This window comes from Pseudomyrmex gracilis, unplaced genomic scaffold, assembly GCF_002006095.1.
Source record: "Pseudomyrmex gracilis isolate BER0280 unplaced genomic scaffold, ASM200609v1 scaffold_166, whole genome shotgun sequence".
Classification (NCBI taxonomy): Eukaryota; Metazoa; Arthropoda; class Insecta; order Hymenoptera; family Formicidae; genus Pseudomyrmex; species Pseudomyrmex gracilis.
Window position 1 is genome coordinate 293,638 of NW_018020750.1, and position 21,132 is coordinate 314,769.

Here is a 21,132-nt window from a genome sequence, read left to right on the forward strand (position 1 = left end):
GTACGGATTCGATGAGGATCATCAGATGGAAGGATAGACGCGGAGGAGGGAACGCTGAATACTGCACTCCGTGGGTCCACCCACGTTACGATATAATAGGCAATTAATGGCCGGTGGACTGGCCGTTCCTCGCTGAATGCCAATCGGCCACGGGAAGCGCCACGCCGGAGACGATGAGGTCTGCGTGTTGTTTTAACCCTTTGCACTACGCAAGCACAAACGTGCTCCGTATGGTAACGCGACGAAGAGGTCTCTTATAAAGCTATAATTAGAAACGACTACACTCGTTACGCCTTAAGCGTTAAGTCGACTTAATACCGACTAATTCGAGAGAGAGTTCTCTCAATGCGGTTTCTCTTTCGATCCTTTGCGATTGCTCGTGTTTCTTCCTTAGCGAAAATCTTCATCGATTAATCTGAAAACAAAAATAAGAAGAAAAACGCGACTTCGTAACACACAATTGATCTGTAACGTAAGTCTTGTGTCAAAAAACGCAAAGTATAAAATGCTAGCAAGGACCTTTGCGTTTATAGTTTTCACTCCTTGAGAGTTCTCGTGCCGAGAAAGAGAGAGAATAAAAGAGGATATCCTCTATATTTCTTATCATTTGTTAACTGGGTCAATGTCGGCCGCGCGCGACCGATCCGTTGCTTTCTTTACACCCAGCCTCCGCCGTCGTCTCTACCTGTTGACCTAAAAGTCGACATCATAAATCGTTTTGTACACAAACAAGAAGCGTGCGACTGTGTCTCGAAACCGCTAACTACTTCAGTAGGACGCGGTGCTCTTGCAAGACGCATTCGCGAATTTTTTAATACATTTTACTTCTTTTACAATTCATATGGTTTTGTACATATGGACTGTTATATTTCAGAGATTCGCGTTTGTATTTCGCAGTTAGTTCGACTTGGCTCGCAATTAGACGTTAAATGCTAATTTAATGAATTCAGACGCGCGACAGGCGTGCGTGCACTTTATCCGGAAAGTCGTCGCTCTTTTCGTTAATCGTCGTCGTTCACGACGACGCTCGTGATGGAACTTTATCAGAGAGAGAGAGAGAGAGAGTCTCTCAAAGAATGCTCAAGGCGAAAACAAGCCGCGATGCGACAATGGCTTTGGCGCGTTAATGGTGGATGAGACAATTGTGTTGCAATGCAACAGGCGTTATGCAACGCTAAATATCGTGTGCGCGTACATACAACCGTACTGCGATATATACGTACATATATCGTGATGTGCATGCTTTAGCTCGTCTGGAAACGCCGCGGAACAATCCGAAATAAAAAGTCGCGATTGCATAATCGAAAAAGTCGATGACGCGAAAGAGAACATTCTCTAGATAAGAAAAGTGAGATTTATTAGCTTTTGAACGAGAAAAAAATTGTTTTTTCTCGTCTTCTGTGTTCGAGATCTTTTTTAACTTTGTTTTTTTTTGTTTTTTTTTATATATAACAGTCGTGAGAGGCACAACTCAACTCCATGGGGATATCTCGCGAAACGCGTTAATCGCATCAACGAATGATACGCGCGGATCGCGATGCGAATCTTCTCGCGGATGCGACTGTTACACGCGCGACCGTTGCGCGCTTCGCTCATCGCAGAAATTAAGTCGCATTATCTTCAATCGTCAAACGCCTGCAAATGAAATCCGAGAGGAGCGCGTGTATAGAGCGCGGAAGGTCTATTATCTTATTTGTTCGTGCAATTGCGCTCCGATTGCGGTACGAAAATTATACTCGATAATAAATCCTTGCGACAATGCCACGTTATTCGACCCTGGTCTTGTCAAAAGAGATTAAAGTTGATATTTGTGAAATGATATGTTTACATTATTGTAAATTACATTTGGACAAAAATAGATTCAGTCGCAATTCAGGGGAGAATCGATTTATACAACAATATAAATCGTATGTTCCAATTTAAATAAAGCGTGACGCATGCGTGCGGAGAAAAAGTTAATTTATCAAGTAATCAAAAAAAAAAAAAAATTGTTCAGATTTTAGATACATCTAATTATTTTTTGACGTTAGAGATTTTCTCTTGTCTTGTACATTGAGCAAATTTTGTTCGAGTTTCGAACAATCAGGAACACATTTGCGCGTCTAGATTTGATGTGTGTTCTTGTCTTCCAGTGAAACTCGATTTGACGAACTTGCACGATCGATTTGTCTACTCGCGATAAACTCTCGCTTCGATCGATCGTCGTCCTGATCGATAAGATTTGACCAGAGCTTCGAGAAAAATCGCTCGAGAACAATCGATAATCTCACATCGATCATTTTCGAATACGAAACGAAGTTTGATTCAAGGTAAAATGGCGAACGTTCGAATATTTTTAAATTACACGTCCTTCGCGCAACAGATATATTTTTTTGACAACAAATCTCTTCTAGTAGTCTCTACACACACACACACATGTGACTCAATAATTTTCACGTTTTAAAAAAGAGGCAGAACAAAAAACATTGAACCTACATCTCAATTTTCCGAGCGTTCGAGAATTGTCTACGAGGTTAAAGATCTCGATATATCGCGAGATTGTCTCCTTGCGAGTATAGGTTCCTGCAATTCTGTAACTCTCCGTTCGACACGACACGAGGGAGACGTGCTTCGCTGTTTCTCGGTCAAAGATCCGAGTTACGTTGTCGGGTTTGTGAAAAAACGTCGTAGAAGAAGAAAAAGCCGCGTTTATCGGCGCTTTATCAATTTTTAGTATATCATGGCGATAAACATACCATACGAGGCGATCGGCAAAGGCTTCGTCCAACAATATTACGCGCTCTTCGACGACCCGGTGCAGAGGCCGAATCTCATAAACATGTACAACGTAAGTACATAATAACAACTTTTTCTAATTCCCGTTTGATTTATCGCGAGTGTCTTATCGTGAGATATTTGTGTTCCTCACACATTTCTGTTTAACATAACCTCTTCTAGACGGAAACGTCGTTTATGACGTTCGAAGGTTTGCAGATCCAGGGTGCTATAAAAATCATGGAAAAGTTAACCGTAAGTAAAATCCCCAAGGATGATTTACAATTTTACCGTTTCATTATATTTGCTGTTTAATAGCGTGTTATGTAGAAACTCACTGGTAGTTGTCATCGCATTCTGTCAAATATCACTTTTATTTCATATTATCTCAACTAAATCTCAGAGAATTATTTCTTTCTTCATTTATTACCACATATTTGATATAATTAGCCTTTAAATATACAATATGTGTTAGTGATGGCAGATGTTATTCCATTAATCTCTCTACTTTTCAGAGTTTATCCTTTCAAAAAATAAATCGGATAATAACTGCAATCGATTCACAACCCATGTTTGATGGAGGTGTTCTCATTAATGTATTAGGAAGGCTGCAGGTAAGAAAATACAAAAAGTGTAGTACAGTTTACTTTAATTTTGTAGTTTCTAAATAGTGGTATTTTTGTAAGGGAGACTTGGTACCATTTTCTTAACAGAAAAACCAATCAGTTCAGTGATTTAATTCTTGTATTTCTCTCAAATTTTCATATTCTTACATTGATCTCTAAGTATTGTGTTCAAAAAAATCAAAACTATGAAATATTGAGGATAATACCTAGAGAAGTAAAAAGGATCTCAATTCCAAGAATTGTAATTTGTGACTTAATCTACAGATATATATTGAAAATAAATAGAAGGCATAAAAGAAATAGAAATGTAACACAGTACAGATAGAAATTGCATAAATAAACACTATCAACTTTAATAACATGCAAAGAATTTTTGTTAATATTATAAAGTATTAAAAACAATACTCAGTGATTATTGTTGATGATCGGGCAGACTGATGAGGATCAGCCTCACGCGTACATCCAGACATTTGTCCTGAAGCCAATTGGTACCAGCTTTTATGTGCAACACGACATCTTTAGACTCGCATTACACGACACGGTTTAGGCATCAGGTATTACAAAAACATCCCTCTGTATACCTCAAGACAAGCTTTAACCTGACGTTTTAGAACGCAAGCATTTCAAGTTGCTTTTTTATGTTGTGCACAGCAAGTTAGTGTTACAATAATTTTTTTATGACACAATAACGTGAGAAAATAACATGAGATAACTTTCTTGTTTCTTTTAATATGTAAACATGCATGAGATTTATGCTAACTTCAGAGGTCTCAGACACACTTCTTAATCAGAGTGAGCTATCTCTATATTTCATTGTTGTGCAAGTGTCGGAGACCAATAATCTAAACTTTATAGACTGCAAATAGTAGGGCAAAAGATGGCTTAGTATAGTTTATGTAATTAAATTGCTGAACAAATTGGGAGTTGGAACTATTTAAAAAATTAACATTTAAAATTGTTATATCTACATGTTTACACTGTTGTATCATTGTATGATAACACTATTATTGCATAAGTAACTGTGATTGCCATTAATATTTACATTATTTTATTAATTTTGTATTCTTTATTGTGTATATATACATATACGTATACACATATATATATATGTGCTTACTATGTAAATCTTATGATTGCAGGCAGATGAAGATCCACCACATGCCTTCTCACAGTGTTTTGTGCTGAAACAGGTGGGAAATTCATTCTACTGTCAGCATGACATCTTTCGCCTTGGCATTCACGATACCGCATGAACAAGGAAGATCGCCGGGTTGGTTTGCGCGACGAGTAATTTAATTCTGTAGTCCAATCAACAATGGACAAGTGATACTTTGTATAACTTATAAGAGATATTGGTACCATTTTATTAAAAAAAAAAAAATCAGTTCAGTAATTTAATTTTTGTATTTTTCTCGAGTTTTTATGTTTAATCACACGTTTTGTCACGTGTGATTAAGCACAGACACCAGATTAGATAACCGAGCGATAAATATCTCACAAATCATAAAATCTAATCTCATAATAATATTCATAATTCTCGTCTCAATCGCATACCTATCCCTTATTCTTTCTAGATAGCATCACGAATTTTATATAAAATCCATCTCTTCTCGCTTTTCTCGGTTACGATTGAAAGAAACTAAAAAGAGATTAAAAAAACTATTTGAGAACAGAATCGGAATACCCGAGTTACTTTCCTATATACATGTATGTGTTGTGTGTGTATATATACACGTACATTTACATACACATATACATACACGTTGTCTGAGAAAACAACCTACATTTCTTAGTTATACTTCATACTAGCACATCACACACATACGTACACACAGATATTTCGAGAAAGAAAGAGAGTTTCATTTTTGACAGCAGTTAATATATTTGCATTACTACGCTTCGAAATGTATTGTAACATATTTTACATTTAATGCTGTGTATTTTTGTAATACAAAAAATGTTGGCCATTAAATACAACAATACGGAATTAATCAGACAAGTTAATTATCTATTCCACAGGCAGAAACGTAAACCTTGATATTTTTCGTTGATCGCGACAAAACATACATAGTTTTTTGTTACATGATGACATGTAAATAATATTTTTATTATAATTATTAACGATAGTATAGTTAACAAAACACTAAGGTAATGTTTGCGTTGAATGAATCTCAAGGCGAACTTAGCATAATACATCTTTTATGTGATATACGAAATGATAAGTAGCACAATTATAAAATAATTAAAAACAAGTACAAAAATATTTATCATCTTTACTCTCTCGCTAGATTACTTTTGCGCGTCAATAAATTCATATCCGTTCTGCAAATAAGTGGTAATGTTAATATTCTACAAATTTCCACGTTTTGCTTGTTCTAATTCGATGGCTTCAAATAACGCTTGAAAATTGCCGGCCCCAAAACCCTACAAAAAAGAGAATTAATATTAATTAATAATAATACATCAAAATGTAATATCAGTTATCAATCATTAATTGATTTTTAATTCAATATATTAACACAGACACAGGTTGTTTCTAAAGCTACATGAATTAGAGACGGTGCTGATCGATGGTATGTTAGTTATTTGAATATTTTAACGAGTTTTTCTTGCTACTCACGTTATGATTGCGTCTTTGTATAACTTCAATAAACAATGTCGGTCGGTCTTGCATATTTTTCGTGAATATCTGTAGAAGATAACCGTTCTCGTCGTAGTCTATCAGTATCTTCAGTTTCTGCAAGACAATATCGAAAAATCAAAGTAGCAATATCTATACGCAATAATTTATGCAACTTACTGTATTATAGAAATTGATTTGCTATTTAATAAAGAGATGTACATACCTGCAGTATATCCAAGTTTTCCACAATTTTCGTGCCACTAGCTTTCAAGCGGTTTCTGAGCATGTGGTAGTAACTGTCGGGCACATCGAGAAATTCCATTCCTCTGGCGCGCAAATTCGTTATCTGCGAAATAAAAACGATAAACTTCTCGACATATAAGCAATATTTTATTTCTGAATTACTTGTCCAAAAAATTAGCAACTCAAGAAGTGATTATACAAACAATGAAATCAATATACGTGTATATGGATTTCTAACGATCAAAGAACTTGATTGCGAATTTTGCCAAAATAATTACTCACCGCGGTGATAATGTTATTGGTGTTAAGAGCAATGTGCTGCACTCCAGCGCCGCCGTAATATTCGACATATTCCTGGATTTGAGAGCGTTTCTTTCCAGGCGCAGGCTCATTGATTGGCATCTTCACTGTCTCTTCCCAATTTGTCATCACGATGGATCTCAGCGCGGAATATTCCGTGTGCAGTTGCGTGTCATCCACCGACCAGAATCTGTGAAACTGCAGACATTCCTCGTACCTGAAAAAAAAAGATAAATTTTCTATCTCTCTCTTTATATTTGATTTTATCTTCAGGTGGAAGACAATTCATTTCTGAAGATTTGATCTGTAATTTTTATGCAGAATTCGACAACAAATATCGTCAATTTGATATTTGATGCTTTCGCGGTGTGTAGTGTTAACATACAAAGATGTTTTTTCGGGTTTGAACCGCGTTAGTGTCATTTTAATAGTATCAGGCTGCTCTTCAAACCCTGATGAAGTGAGCTGTAATGTTCACGAAACGTCGGTATTAAAATGACACTAACGCGGTTCAAACCCGAAAAAACATCTTTGTATGTTAAATATCGTCAACTTTATTTTAACTTACAAGAGGAGAAGAAATGCTTGAAGATCATCATTTTTTTTTTTTTTTTTGTTAACAAAGTGTATTTTTACGTTCACTATTTAGGTAAATTTACATACCATTTCGCAACAGGTTCCATCTGTTTGTCGGATTGATTACCCACGACGTGGTCTATAAAATTTAAATGCGTCTGGGGTCTGCAATTATTAAGATACACTCTTATATACAGAAAGTAAGAAAATTCTTCAGGATTGTGCCTTTGCGTACGTACAGTTGTTTGAGAAGAATGTCTTCCGGTGCATTTACGAAACCCGGTAGAAAGAAACCTTTGTACTTTGTCCTGTCAACGAGTGTATGGAGTGTGTCTCCGTACTAATGAATACAACAAAATACATGCGTTAAACTAATATATACGGGAAAAATTGAATTAAATTTATGTGAATCTAATTTAAATCTAACGAGATAAAAAAATGGATCTAATTAGATCCAAATTACATCTAAATAGATATAAGTACATCTATGTAAATATGTACACTCTTTTATATTTATTATTAGATCAACTTTATATCTAGTCAGATATACTATATTAGATCAACCCAGATCTGTACAGATCTGCTTAGATCTAAGTAAATCTGAGTAGATCTAATAATAAATAAAAGTGTAAATTTTTACATAGACTTACTTATATCTACCTATATCTTTAGATCTACTTTATATCCATTTAAATCTAATCTGGATCTAATTATATCTATTTTTCCATTTTTTAAATCTCGTTTAAGATTTAAATTAGATCTACTTAGATTTAATTTATTTTTTTCCGGATATAATTTATAAATTATTGACGTCGGATATCACACTTTGTTATAGTTACAGTTTTTATGGTAGCCATCCTTACGGTGCCATGCTCGTCGCTTTCCTCCCATGTGTCACGCATTATTTTGGCACCTTTCTTCTTGGCAATCTGTACACACAATTGTTCGAAATGTTAAATGAAAGAAAAGAATACGAGTTTTATCCTTTCTGTTTCTTCTTTACCTTTACAATAGTATCAATGTCTTCAACGCTAAATGCCACATCTCGCACGCCATCCCCGTGTCGAGAAAGATGCTTCGACATTTCTTCGTTGTCAGGCTCGTACGGAGATTCGAACACAAATATAATCTGCGCGATTCATATGTGATTACACTACGCGCTTATTTGCTTATGTGTAAACGAGTAAATTTGAAAGTTACTTTATTCTGTTTAACGGCGTGCGCAGCCGTTTGTCTAGAGTTAGTTTCCAGACCACGATATCCCAAAGGCTCGAATCCCATTCTGCAACGATAAAAACTGGCAGCCTGCAACAAAATTTTTTTTTTTTTTTTTAATTTCTACAACATAAACAATATAATTTTATAATATAATTCTTGTAAAAAGTTATATTCTTCTATATTTGTTTTGCATAAAAAATTTACACATACTTGCTTTGCATTTCCAACCCAGAATTTTATGTGATCGAAATTGAGGAATTTTCCACCAACGGGCTGAAAATATAAGTAACATATTAGACGTTTTAATAAAACACAATTCAAGGTGAGCAAACACCTTGTTTCTCACATTGTCCTGAGTGTGATACTTGCCTTAAGTCCTTTGTCGGTGTAGGTGGTCTGAAAACAAAACAACGCGAAAAATTTATGTTTTTGAACGTATGCAGATAAAAAGCGAATAAATATGAATTCTTAATTAAATATTATGAATAACTAAAATATTTAAGAGTTATAATTGTAAAAATAACTTCTTTTTCTAGATTACGGTTGTTTTTCAATCTTACCATGTTTCCTTGAAATTGAGAAAAGTGGTAAAAAGAATCTCCAGTGATGATGATTTGATTATCGCGGGCCGTAGATCGAAGTTCCGCTTTAAATATCAGATAGGCGGACCAAAGGTAGTCCGCTCCGTCACGCTATTGGTTCATAGTGGAGGCTTGTTTACGTCACGTTCTACGCGATTGATCTATAAATCAGATCGACAACGACAACAGGTTTTTTAATTAAACATGTAAAAACACTCGACACACACTCGAATAACATTCGTCGAGCGAGATGGGCTCGCCTTCTTAATGAAATATTCAAGCATATTTTACCAATATATCCCATATCACACGTAAACTGAATTCTCGAAATACCGTAATATTGCGTCTTTCAATATGTAAAGAAGATTTCAATTTTCATTCTCAATCTCATATATAAAATGTCTCATTAAAACATCTTTTTACTTTTAAGTAGTACAGTATTAAAATATATTATTTTATAATATTGCAATTCATAATTTTTTAAAATTTTAGATCAAGAAAGATTAAGAAATATAATATCAATCGCAGAAAGATCAAATCATTTGTATCAAATTATTTAGTATTAAAGATCACAAATTATTCATTTATTTATTTACGCTAAGTAGTTTGTGATTTAAAAAAACAGATATTATAAAAAATCAATCAGTTATGAAACGAGAAAAATTATTATTGTACTTATTGTACATTAAAAACAAAACTTGTGTAAATATTGTTTTCTACAGCAAAAAATATAAAATATAAAATAAAATGTTCTTGTTAAAAATATATATAAAAAAAAAATTCCTTGTTCGCGCGATTTCACGATATTATATCAATTTCAAAAAATTCAATAAAATATAGACTCTGTAGTTAATATTGTTTCTTTCAACACGTTCGATTCGTATTGCTCATAAAAAACATTTCTTTTTGTCGTAAACATATTTATGCGCGCTGTCTGATATTAAAATGTAGGTTTTCTGTGTACACACCTTCTAATGCATTTATGCATTTATTATACGTATGTAATATAAGTCGGAGCATAAAAAATTTGCTGTTTACGTCACATATCATATATGTGCTGTAATGAATATAATTAATTAACATGGTAAACATAATAATTAAGTTCAAGAAGGACTTTAAGAAAACGATAAAATGCTCAATTAAGATGCTTTACCGACGAAATTTATTATGCTTTATAAACGCAAGAGAAGGAAGATTCTCTGTATAAAAAAGAAACAATCACGCGAAGAATGCACGGTGATGTAACACAGTTCTCATTATTGCTTGGCGTGAAATCTCGTCGATATAATAATATGTTAAATATAACATTGAAGTATTAATCGCAACATAAACATGTGGGGACTAACACGTTTGCATATCGCCAATGTTAAAAACTCGTCTCTCGCAGTTATTTTTTTGTTGACAGTTTTATTTAAATATCGCGAGACGAGAACAAATTTAACACTGAGTATTCTTGATATTACAAAAAATTGCTACATAAAAAACAGCCGCATAAAACATTTTTACATTAAAATTGACAACGTCGGACAAACTCTCTGGCGCGTCCTATAATAATAATATTATTATTATTATACTTCAATTTTAATCTTGCCTACAAAAAGCAATTCGGACGACTAGAAATACTGGACGAAGCGCGTTCGTGGAATACTGATTTCTTTTTTTTTATGCGGACATTATTCTCAACTATTTTCTCTCTAATAAAACTGAGCGCGCCTTACTAAGGCGCGTTAGCGCTTGATTAAAATGCAAATAAATTACTAATAACGTGTTACATGTGTACATATATGTACAGTATGTCGGCTATATATACAAGATGTCCACAAATCGAGAATGTTGAGAATTCTGCTGGGATTGCTTCCAAGTTTCAAAAGGAAAAACTGTTGCGTGTCTATGACTCGATTTCACTAGACATCTCATACACAATACCGTAACGTACATGTCCTACAAATAATTGTTCACCGTATAATATTTATCTCCGAAATGATGTGAACGATAAAACACAAGTCGATGAAGAATCTGCTGCTTTGATAAATTGCTTAATTGGTATTTGGATTGTATACACTATATAAGTACATTGCAGAGCGACATATAAAAGTTGTTTTGCTCGTTGCCAATTTACCCGAAAATTATGTTCAATACGTTTGGAAAATTACAGATTACAAAAATACATTTAGAAAAATGTTCCATACCTTTTTTTTTCCGCTGTTAAAATTATTAATTATTTCGGTCAAAGATATAATAAAACGTTCCGTTTTTTTCTTTGTGATATATAGTACAAGAGACACCAGGAAGTGTCGAACTTATCTGTTTTCTCCCGAGAATAAATAAGCGAAATTGGGGGACATATGCGCTAGTTTTCGTTTCTTTTTTTTTCTGAAAAAAAAAATAACGCGCAATCTTGGATTTACAACAGCACGATTCCGTGATCTCTTTCCAATCGACGCTTTGCCTTGAGAGCCACGATCCCCATCAAATCCGCCGGCGTAGGAAGAGCCGCGAAAGAACTCGGCGCCACCGCTTGCTGATAGAACACTTCTACTCCTCCGCATTGATTGCCGTAAACTACCGTGTCTTCCGTTCTGTATAAAACAAAGAAAACGAAATATCATTTCTTAATACATTCCAAATATCAAAGATCAAAGAAGGAAGAATTTTGTTATAAAAGAATATATCAGGTGTATGCAAAAATTTTAGTCTTTTTTTGTTTACTTGTTAAGAGAGTCCTGAACTGTCCTATATATCGTGACTACTGTTACCGATACAAGTGACATCAACTATAAAGCGTCGTTAGAGAAATAAGGATATATATGTGTAAAAAGAGGTTATGTTAGATTTAAACGTATTATAGATTGTTTGTTTATTGTAGGCTTCCAAATCGTAGTCTACCAGTCTCATTACATTCTTGAATATTATGTCTATCTCGGATACTTTTTGGTTTTCATGCATAACTCTTAAACTTTAAATGTCAGTATAAATAAAAGTAGAGATGATTGTAACTTTAAAAATTTTTGTTAAATATTCGATATATTGAAAAGAACCCGAGATTAATTTCATTATTTTCTTTTTTTCTATAGAGCCGTTTTTCTATCCGAACAATAAATACGAAATGCAATCTAAGATACGAATTACTCGCTCGATCGGTACAACAGAAACCTTCCAGTATCCTCTTAGTTATAAAATACAAATCAATCTGGAATATATTTTTCCTCATTTATATAACTATAAATAATAACCTATAACCTATAACTTTTTGCCACTTTACAAAAATACAAAACGACGGGTAAATATTAATTTAAAATAGTAATTTTATTGGGGAGCTGAAAAATAGACTAAACCTTTTGCATACATCTAATATGTAATTGACAAAGAAAAAAGAAGATAATTCAAGCGCAAGATTTGAATGAAAAAATAAAATTCAACTTGTCTTGATTTTTTAGAGTCATTATAATTACCTAACAATGATGTCCGTTAAACTGCTCGTTTGCTTAAATCTGTCGTGAAGACAGGACACAATGTCTAACTCGGTAACACCCCAGAGTCCGGAACGTTGCACCGTATCCCACTGCGAGTCTACGTTTAGAATACTGTATAACTCTTTGTTTTCCGTAGACGGTAATGGTTCCAGACATTGCTGCAGCCGCGACTCGAGTTTACCTAACGTACTTACGCAAGTATGCCACTGTACATCAAAAGAAAGTACTTATGATTATAAAAGTTATGTCTGTGTGTATAAAAGAACATTCATGTATTATTTTCACTACTGTTTTATCCAACTTATTAAGAATTGATAATCATACTCACTAAAAAATAATATTTATACTCACCAAAGAGTGTATCAACTCCGGATTGTTCGCAGTACCGTTTTCCATCAACAGCACCAGCACCATATTCTGATAACCGCAGAGAAAAAGCTCTGCTTTTTCCAAGCAGGCAGCAGATTCGTTTTTGTTGTTAATCCAGTCTTCGTCAAGCTCGTCCTCACCGTCACTCTCTTCCTTTTCAACTGACTCTAGTTTCTGCCTAATGAATTGATTTGTTGTCGATATCGTTGTGGCGGCGGCCGTGGTAGCTGCTGCACCGCCGGAAAATCCGGAAAAATCACGAAACTCACTCGGTGTAGTTTCGCGACTACAGAAGCCGCTGGTACGTTCGTCAGCCAGCAGGCTCAGTTTTGACATCAGTGGCGTCAGCTGCAGACCGTCCAGCTTCCGTCTCTGAGGAAACTCGCACGAGCTACCACCACCGCACTCGGACGTCGATTTTCGTCGATCATCTCCGTTATGTATTTCGGCGACAACATTGAGCGGCTTCAGCGGCAAACTCATTGATCTCTTGTACGTCTCCTGCTTGTTTTTGTCATACGGACAGCTGGGCTTGACGCGCTCTAAACGTTCATCACATGTAAAGCAAACGTTTCCAACAAGTATTTTACAGCAATTAAAATTAAATTAAAAACTATTTTCTATGCGATTACTAAAGATTCTTCGTGTATCGTTTATGTAAGATTCTTCGAACTTATTTCTTGACGCTAATTAAATGACATACCTTCACAAGTGTTTGTTACGACGTTGCTGTTGTTGTTCGTAGACATTTTTAAGCTTGTCAGGTTGCTCGACAAGTTTTTCAATTGAAGATTGTTACTATCATCGTGACGCTTATAGTTGCGGCCATCATCACGCAACTCTTCGCAGTGCGAGGCAACATACTGTTCATATAACGATTGAGAAACTGGTAGACCATCGTAGCGAAAAACAGGAAAACAGGGATCTGTGATGGAGCGTGAGTGTCGCTTATTTCTGCCAGAAGCAAGTTTTCGTTCGGGCGAATTAACGTCACGGTCATCCGGAGAAATTTCGCTAAATACTCTGTCATAATAACAAAAGTTAGTAACAGAACAAAACGATAAAAAATAATGTGAAAATTGTAATAAAAATAGGATATCAATCAACTTGACTGTACTATTTGATAAACGCGCAACTGTCGTGTACTTGTACGTTTGAGAATTATCAATATTTACATTTTATCTAGTTCTAGTCGATAAATCCTAGGAGCATCGTTCAAACGTGGTTTAATCAACGATGTCAGATCTGGCAGGCTTACACTCTTCCTATCGGATTCTCGCTTCTTTATCAACTTTTCCTTCGAGGTAGCATTTCTCAACTTGTTTAAACGTTTACATCTGTTGTAGACAATAAAAGCCAACATTCAAATTACTTTGAGTTCAGAGAATTGTAACAAACTGAACTTATGTTCACAAAGTATATAATTTTTATTTAAGAAAATACAAATACTTTTAATGATTAGAAATAAACACACCTGAGTGCCTCTTTAACAACGTCGGGAATATCGTCGTTGTTGTCTTTCAATGAGCTTCGGTGTTCGTCATTTTCGCCGCCGCTCTCGGACGAACAAATGAGCATAGCGTTTTCATGCAGCACTCGGTCTACGTCTTTCAACGGTGTTGCACACACACTAGGCGTAAGTGGATTGGTAGTGATAGTAGTAGCTTTTGAACGTTCCAATTTGATTTCCTGCTTGCGTCGTATTGGCGACTCGTGGTTGGGAACAAGCGGCACTGATGGCACATATTGCTGCACCAACGGGTAATTCGAGGAATCCAATTCGCCTTCCTCGGGAACAGTAAAGATCCGCGAAGTGTCGCGTTTCATACCTAATGTGGGAGGAGGTTCCTTAATGCTGCTCTTGGATACATTCTAAAAGTTTGTCAAATTAAAGCTCGTCAATATGCAGAAAAACTGGCATCACATTTCGATCAAAAAGATATATATAATCGAAACTAAAATTTACCGCCTCATCACGCACGTACCTTTCGCTGTAATATCTTTTTAGTCACAACATCTAAGCACGAATTGTAATACCGCTCATTATTTGCTTCTTGCAACAGCTTTGCGAATTGTTTCCGTTCCACGTACACTTGTAGTAATTGTACACCAATGGGTAGATGAAATTCCGTTGGTATCTTGTCCGCGGGAGCCTTTGAACATAATAAATTATTGATTTTTTTCCTGCAAACACATCAAATTTTATTGAAAGCACAATATACCTTTATCCTATAAGGGTCGGTTATGACGATTTGTTTTGTCAAGTCTGCACCTAGCTGAGTTGAAACTATCCTGAGAAAAGAAATATTAATAAAGACAAGATAATCCACAAAGTAATAATAACAAAATAATGGTAATAGTTGCAAGTATTGGTGCATTTGAGAATAAGACATAAAATAAAACTATTCTATATAAAATATTTGTTTCACGCACTTGTTATTATAAAACAATGCGCCACCTAATATGCCATTTATTTCTTGACATTGCTGTAACACTTGCATTGCTTCTAGGAATATGTTACTAGCACTCTAGAAAAAAGTAATATTTTATTTATTTTTTCTATCTTGATTCTTTACTCATGTATGTTATCTGTCACTGACCTTTGGAAGTTTAATAACAGGAATATTAGAAAATAGATTGGCACTATGTTGAAGAATTGGTAGATAAGTCTCAAACATCTGATACAGTTTCTCAGTGAACCTGTTGCGATCATTACTGAGAGATTCCAATATGTTGGCGAAATCACAGTGAAAGAATTTTAACAACGATTCCAGAATATCAGCGCGTCTTTCGAGTATCCAGTCTTGTATGTTTCTGTCAGTTCCCACTGCCTATCAACAATATCAATTAAATATTAATGGTGTTACTAGATAATGTTTATCAATTATTAAAGATATTAAATAAATAAGAAACACATATATGGAAAAAAAAACAAACAGCAACTCACCAACACATACTGCCCAAATCTCTTTAACACAAATTTTCCACCTTGTAATGTGATGCAGTGAGGTGCTGAAAATGACGTTGTCAGAAAATGGTGCACACCCATCAGCTGCCCCGCTAGAGCCAGTCTCTGTGTGAGAGATACCCAGGCTGGATGAAAGTACATAACTGCTTCAGCAGGGTCATCCTCCTCTTTACAACATTTTGCAGTGTCATAAACAAACACTATCATCATCTCTCTGAAAACAAAAACTTAATTCCAGTTTGTGCAACAAAAAAAACTTTAATAGAGAATCTTTGTCAGATATAAGACTGAAATATACAGTAAAAATTCTATTTTATTACAATAAAATTTAACAAAACAAAAATATAGGAAATATAAATATTATAAATAATATTGTTAAAAAAAAGAATCACTTTCTAGTTTTTGATATTAGCTTTTGTAGAGCTCTTACCCAGGAAATTAATCTACTTAAATATTTAAGCAATAATTGCAAGAATATTTTCAAGTGTTTCATTGTAAAGAAATTGAATAAAAGTAGCAGAAGATTCTTCTGCAAAAAATTTATCACTTTTAGCACATAACTAAAGTAAGATCATTTCTTAAAGTGAATGACGGTTGATTAAAAGAACCAGAAAGTACAAACGATAAAATATATTGAAATAGATAAGATTAAGTTTACAAGTGATATCATAAAACTTGATTGTTTTGTAGTCAGTCTGCTCACAGTGCGTGTTTCAATAGCTTATATACGCTGGATAAACACACGTTTTACATCAAGATAATTATTATCTTTGGAGAGTGCTTTTGTGTTTATACTTTTTTTTGTGAAGAAATTAGAAACTCGCGGAAAATCATTGTACAATACAGTTGCAATTATAAAATCAGGAAAGTAAATAAAAGTCTATTGCCGAGTATGCCTTCTATCGTCGGCGTGTGTGTACGCTTTAATTAGATAACTATATATTATTATATAACGCGGATCGTACTTCGCCATGGTGATTGTTTATGTTGTCGTGGTGTAGCGTGTGCGAGTATCAATCGGTTTCAATAAGTCCAGCTCTTCTCTGTCTCACAAAATGCGCCGTATACTCCTCCCGTCAACAAGGAATCTCCCCTCTTTTTTGACTAACGTAATTCCTGACACTGAGCTGTCACCTGGTGAAAACGCCTTACGCAGGCACACCTTCGTCGCGTCAACGACCGGCGAGAAATACTGCATGCCATTTTTTTCCTCCTGTCGTAAACGATCACGCCGTGTAAAGCTGCTTCTCTATCACCGCCATCACCGCCATACCAGTGATATTGATCCTCAGCGATTAGTGTTTGATTAGTGCACTCTGCACGTGAAAGATAAACGAGCTTTTCTGGAGATTTGACATTTTGTAACTACATTTCTTTTTTTTTTTATATAGAAAATTTTATTCTATCGTGTACTCGCATGTATATACATCACGCATACTTTGTAAACATAGTTTATATCCAGCAAACAATTTGGTTGTCAGATGTCGCGATTTTGTCGCCAACCGCCACATCAAATCCATATCCATCTGTGTCCTCAGTAGGATATGGTTTTGGTGAGTTTTGGTGACCATGTTGCGTTTTTTGTGTCTGTGTGTCAACAGCTTTGGCAGCACACAAAGTATGTTTCCGTATTGTAGCGTTTTTGCACACAGTTTCTGGTGCCAGGTCTGCGCAGTCAGAAATTGTTTGCTGGGTATTTTTATTTAGAAAAACTACGTACAAATTAATTATACGGATATATAATCATAAATTTATATATTTACATGTTGTTTCAATCAAGTTTATCAATGCAGTTTCTAATTTTTCTGCAGATATTTTTACTACAAAAATATCTCTTGTATGGATGTTACTCTGATATTTTTTTTTCATAAATCTACCAGACAGATTTTATTTGCCTTACTTTTTTGTCGTATACATTTGTAATATACATTTGTAATATACATACATATTATTGTTGTTAACAATGTGCAAATGTACGTTGGAAATTTACCAATCTTTCTATAAATTTATTTACATGTAATATATGAAAATATATAAATCTATTGTTGAGCTTAAAATAGTTAAATTTTTTTTCAATTGTAAATGGGTATTCAGTATAATCCAATAATTATGTACTTAATAAAAAACAATAAATAATATAGGGACTGTGCGTGAACTATAGAGGGCACTACTACTTCTGATGCGCGCGCTCTCTTGTGTCTAATTGTTACATTATTGTGGTGACAATTATATAGCAAATAATAAGCATTATTCACAAAAATGATAAAAATTATAAAATACGGTTTTCGTCCGATAAATAACGATCGTATACGAGGTCAAAATGACATTAAAGGTAAAAAATTATTTGAATCGGGACATGTTTTAAATGTCGTAGAGACAGAAGATACAGTTCATACACAAGTATTTCAAGTAAAGTGATAGCTCAGACTGATATATCAAAGCTTTATGATGTGAAAGTAACGGTATGTATTAAAAAATTATTCATGATTTATGAAATTATATACACTTAAAATTATGATCGAATAAATAATTGAATAACTTCAATTTTGTAGCTGGATTGTAACAGAAATATTACGAATGCTGTATGTTTTTGTATAGCCGGCCAATCTGGGAAGTGTAAACACATATATGCTTTAGTTCATTTTGTTAATTCTCCTGAGAGTGCCACATCAAAAACAAGTCATTTTCAAGAATGGAAAAAGCCTTCGCATCGTCAGTTATTAGGCTATGATAAAGGCATAAGGATGTCCAGTTTGTTCTCACCAAAACCTTTATGTGCTAAGGTTGCTGCACTAAGGCCCGGTTTCACAATTGACGGTTAACTCGAATTAACGGAAGCCCAACTTGCTGAACTCGGCGTAACGCATCTTTTCTTCCTAAACATGAACTGTGATTGGTTAGCGAAGATTTGACAAAGAAGATTGAACGCGTTAAACCGAGCTCAGCAAGTCGAACTTCGGTTAATTCGAGTTAATCGCGAATTGTGAAACCGGGTCTAAATCCTTGTCAAATTTCAACGACAATTTTAGGAGATTCTTTAGTCCAAACACCGCTCTTCACCATGCTAAAATTAGAAGAAAAAAATCATGTAGAGATAATGGCAGCAGAGGCACTAGTGGAGATTACTCGGATTACAGAAAAAAAAGTTTTAGAAGAAAAAGCCAAACAACTTACACTGGAAATATTCATGCTCTAATGGGAAAATACTCTCTTTTCTGCCAACATTTTTATTTCTAGCGAATTATATAATTTTTATAGTGAGAAAGTGTGCTGTGATATTAATGCTGGACTGCAAATTAGCATTGGGACTATTGATTAAGGTTAGGTTAGGTTAGAAGTTTCTCGGATTATATTCTTTTCAGGTCATGTCTGTTTATATTTACACAAGCGAGTTTTGAGTTGGCTCTACTGAAATATCAATTTTTCTCACTTCTATTCTACTTCCAATGGAAACGGAACACTAAATTTAATCCGTACCGGAGTGAAACCGAATTGAAGGTTTCGGTGGAAACTAGACCACTGACGCTAACTTCTGGTCTTCTTTTCTTTAGCTGAGCTCTAAGTTTGAACCGGCTCTGATTTGTGAAGATTTTAATGAAAAAAGCCCTTGTTGGGGTGGCCCTTGGATCCGCACAGACGTTGAAGGACGAAAGTTGGAACTAGCCATCACTAATTCTGTCTGGTCGGTTTTGAATAACGGCAACAGAACGTGGTCTTCATCTGACCTTTCCAACGAATCGACGCTAGATATCACTTTGGCCTCTCCTGAACTGGTCTTAAACTGCTAGTGGAGATGAGTGTAGTCACGGTAGCGACCACTATCCGGTTTATATCTGTGTGTACAACAGGTATACAGGCTCTATTTCTTGCCATCTCTACATATCTTTAAAAGCAGTCGACTGGAACGCCTCCCAACAGTCTTGTGTTCAGTTTTCTCAAGAATACTCTTCAAATCTGGACAAAATTGTAGCGGATAATGGTGTAGATACCACGTATAATCATCTTACTCGGTTGATCTTAGACAGTCTTGTTGCGTCAGGCGCTAAGGTCATTAGTTGTTCTCGCCCCTCCCGAAAGCCGCCTACACCTTGGTGGGATGACACATGCTCTTGTGAGATCCAAAAAAAGAGAAAAGCGTTTACCATCTTCAGAAACCACTCCTGTCTTGCCAATCTGTCGTCGTACATCAAAATCTCCAAAGAAGTGTCACGATTCCTACGTACAAAGAAAAGGAAGGCCTTTCGGTCTTTCTGTGGCTTCTTGCATGCACGCTCGGATATTGGCTCAGTCTGGAGCACTATTAAGGCCTTTTCCCATGCTAGGAACTACTCGCGTTCTGATAACAATAGGAATAATATAGATATGAACAGCTTCTGTACGGTATTTGATAAAATCGCTCCTACTCATCAGATTCCTGTACCTAATCACACCAATCTCTTGGAGTGCGTCTCAGCCGTGGCAGGCTCAGTGGATAGTTCTGTGCTCTCTGCACGTGTCAGCTTAGAAGAATATCTTTCTGTAGCCAACTCAGTTAAAATGAAATCGGCTCCTGGCCCAGATCTTCCAATAAAGTCATTTCTCATTTTCCACTTGTGTTACACTCCTGCTTCTGCAAGCTGTTTAACATTATGTTGGAGTCCAGGGTATATCCTGCTCAGTGGCAAAACTACTTTGTAGTGTTTATTCCCAAACCGGGAATGAAAGGAGCGTACCGCCCTATTTCTCTTGCCAACAACTTACTTAAGTTATTGGAAAAGATAGTTCAAAGACGCATGGAGTGGTGGTCTGAGCACAACAACTTAATTGCTCCCTATCAGTTCGGGTTTTGACGTGGCCTGTCTTGCATAGATAACCTAGCTATTTTCATATCTCACGTGAAACTTGCTAATAATAATCGTCAGTTAACAGGCGCAGCTTTCTTAGATATCGAGGGGGCATTTGATAACGTGGTCCCTGAAGTGTTACTCCCTATACTACGCAGACTGGGTTTTCCCGAGTCTATTGTCAACTTCGTATTTTCTGTTGTCTCGTCTAGAAACCTGGAGGGTTATATCTCCGGTGTTCACATACAATCTAGAACTACTACCAGGAGTGTACCGCAACGCTCGATCTTTAGTCCCTTGCTGTTCAGCTTGTACTTGTCTTGTAAGACGGCACCCGCGAGAGCGCGCCAGCTTCTGGATGTACCGGCCGTGCATGCGCCCTGGTGGATGTTGTCTGTACTATTAGCGGAAGCACGTGGACTACGGTGCTCCTAAAAATGGTTTCGAGAATGTTCGTTAGAAAATCGAACATCCGCCTAGATCGAGGCAACCGGTCACTCTCCATTGTGAAGGCGTACAGTATAGTCGAATCGTTGCCTGAGAGTCAAATCGGAAAAACGTACAATTCAAAGATTCAT

General features: G+C 35.6%; 3 protein-coding genes across 8 annotated transcripts; 1 reads left to right on the top strand and 2 right to left on the bottom strand.

Annotated features, from left to right (window-relative positions):
- The first annotated feature begins 89 nt into the window (after positions 1-89).
- LOC109857602 (probable nuclear transport factor 2) lies at positions 90-4,778 on the top strand. 4 transcript variants are annotated; one of them, XM_020434078.1, is made up of 7 exons: positions 90-178; positions 2,133-2,309; positions 2,397-2,827; positions 2,938-3,009; positions 3,270-3,368; positions 3,814-3,934; positions 4,520-4,604. In XM_020434078.1, the coding sequence occupies exons 3-6, from the start codon at positions 2,720-2,722 to the stop codon at positions 3,925-3,927; spliced, it is 393 nt and encodes a 130-aa protein (XP_020289667.1). In that variant the 5' UTR covers positions 90-178; positions 2,133-2,309; positions 2,397-2,719; the 3' UTR covers positions 3,928-3,934; positions 4,520-4,604. The 4 variants fall into 4 exon arrangements, with proteins under 4 accessions (XP_020289667.1, XP_020289669.1, XP_020289668.1 ...); XM_020434080.1 differs by lacking the exon at positions 90-178 and having other exon boundaries at positions 3,814-3,921; positions 4,520-4,778; XM_020434079.1 differs by lacking the exons at positions 90-178; positions 3,814-3,934 and having other exon boundaries at positions 4,520-4,778.
- Positions 4,779-5,263: 485 nt separating this feature from the next.
- On the bottom strand, positions 5,264-9,016 carry LOC109857600 (4-hydroxyphenylpyruvate dioxygenase). Its single transcript, XM_020434076.1, has 12 exons — positions 8,901-9,016; positions 8,710-8,736; positions 8,551-8,613; positions 8,323-8,427; positions 8,126-8,251; positions 7,962-8,051; positions 7,362-7,462; positions 7,210-7,287; positions 6,529-6,763; positions 6,227-6,349; positions 6,001-6,117; positions 5,264-5,804 (listed from the first exon to the last, which is right to left on the bottom strand). The coding sequence occupies exons 1-12, from the start codon at positions 8,901-8,903 to the stop codon at positions 5,730-5,732; spliced, it is 1,143 nt and encodes a 380-aa protein (XP_020289665.1). The 5' UTR covers positions 8,904-9,016; the 3' UTR covers positions 5,264-5,729.
- Positions 9,017-10,060: 1,044 nt separating this feature from the next.
- Positions 10,061-21,101, bottom strand: LOC109857603. 3 transcript variants are annotated; one of them, XM_020434082.1, is made up of 13 exons: positions 18,495-21,101; positions 16,697-17,047; positions 15,711-15,945; positions 15,364-15,594; positions 15,197-15,291; positions 14,986-15,055; positions 14,749-14,916; positions 14,238-14,635; positions 13,939-14,100; positions 13,467-13,786; positions 12,746-13,305; positions 12,374-12,600; positions 10,061-11,500 (listed from the first exon to the last, which is right to left on the bottom strand). In XM_020434082.1, exons 2-13 carry the CDS (start codon positions 16,702-16,704, stop codon positions 11,326-11,328), a joined length of 2,649 nt encoding a protein of 882 aa, XP_020289671.1. In that variant the 5' UTR covers positions 16,705-17,047; positions 18,495-21,101; the 3' UTR covers positions 10,061-11,325. The 3 variants fall into 3 exon arrangements, with proteins under 3 accessions (XP_020289671.1, XP_020289672.1, XP_020289673.1); XM_020434083.1 differs by lacking the exon at positions 18,495-21,101 and adding an exon at positions 17,495-17,785; XM_020434084.1 differs by lacking the exons at positions 16,697-17,047; positions 18,495-21,101 and adding an exon at positions 16,162-16,319.
- Between the last annotated feature and the right edge of the window lie 31 nt (positions 21,102-21,132).

Coding starts and splice junctions, on each gene's coding strand:
- LOC109857603 (XM_020434082.1), bottom strand. Junction 15,595..15,710: donor GATTTGGGCAGTATGTGTTG/GTGAGTTGCTGT, acceptor TATTGTTGATAG/GCAGTGGGAACTGACAGAAA. Junction 14,101..14,237: donor GTTGTTAAAGAGGCACTCAG/GTGTGTTTATTT, acceptor TGTCTACAACAG/ATGTAAACGTTTAAACAAGT.
- LOC109857602 (XM_020434080.1), top strand. CDS start 2,720: ATGGCGATAAACATACCATACGAGGCGATCGGCAAAGGCTTCGTCCAA. Junction 3,010..3,269: donor AAATCATGGAAAAGTTAACC/GTAAGTAAAATC, acceptor TCTACTTTTCAG/AGTTTATCCTTTCAAAAAAT. Junction 3,369..3,813: donor ATGTATTAGGAAGGCTGCAG/GTAAGAAAATAC, acceptor ATGATCGGGCAG/ACTGATGAGGATCAGCCTCA.
- LOC109857600 (XM_020434076.1), bottom strand. Junction 8,052..8,125: donor ACATTGATACTATTGTAAAG/GTAAAGAAGAAA, acceptor TTGTGTGTACAG/ATTGCCAAGAAGAAAGGTGC. Junction 7,463..7,961: donor GGATGGCTACCATAAAAACT/GTAACTATAACA, acceptor TGTATTCATTAG/TACGGAGACACACTCCATAC.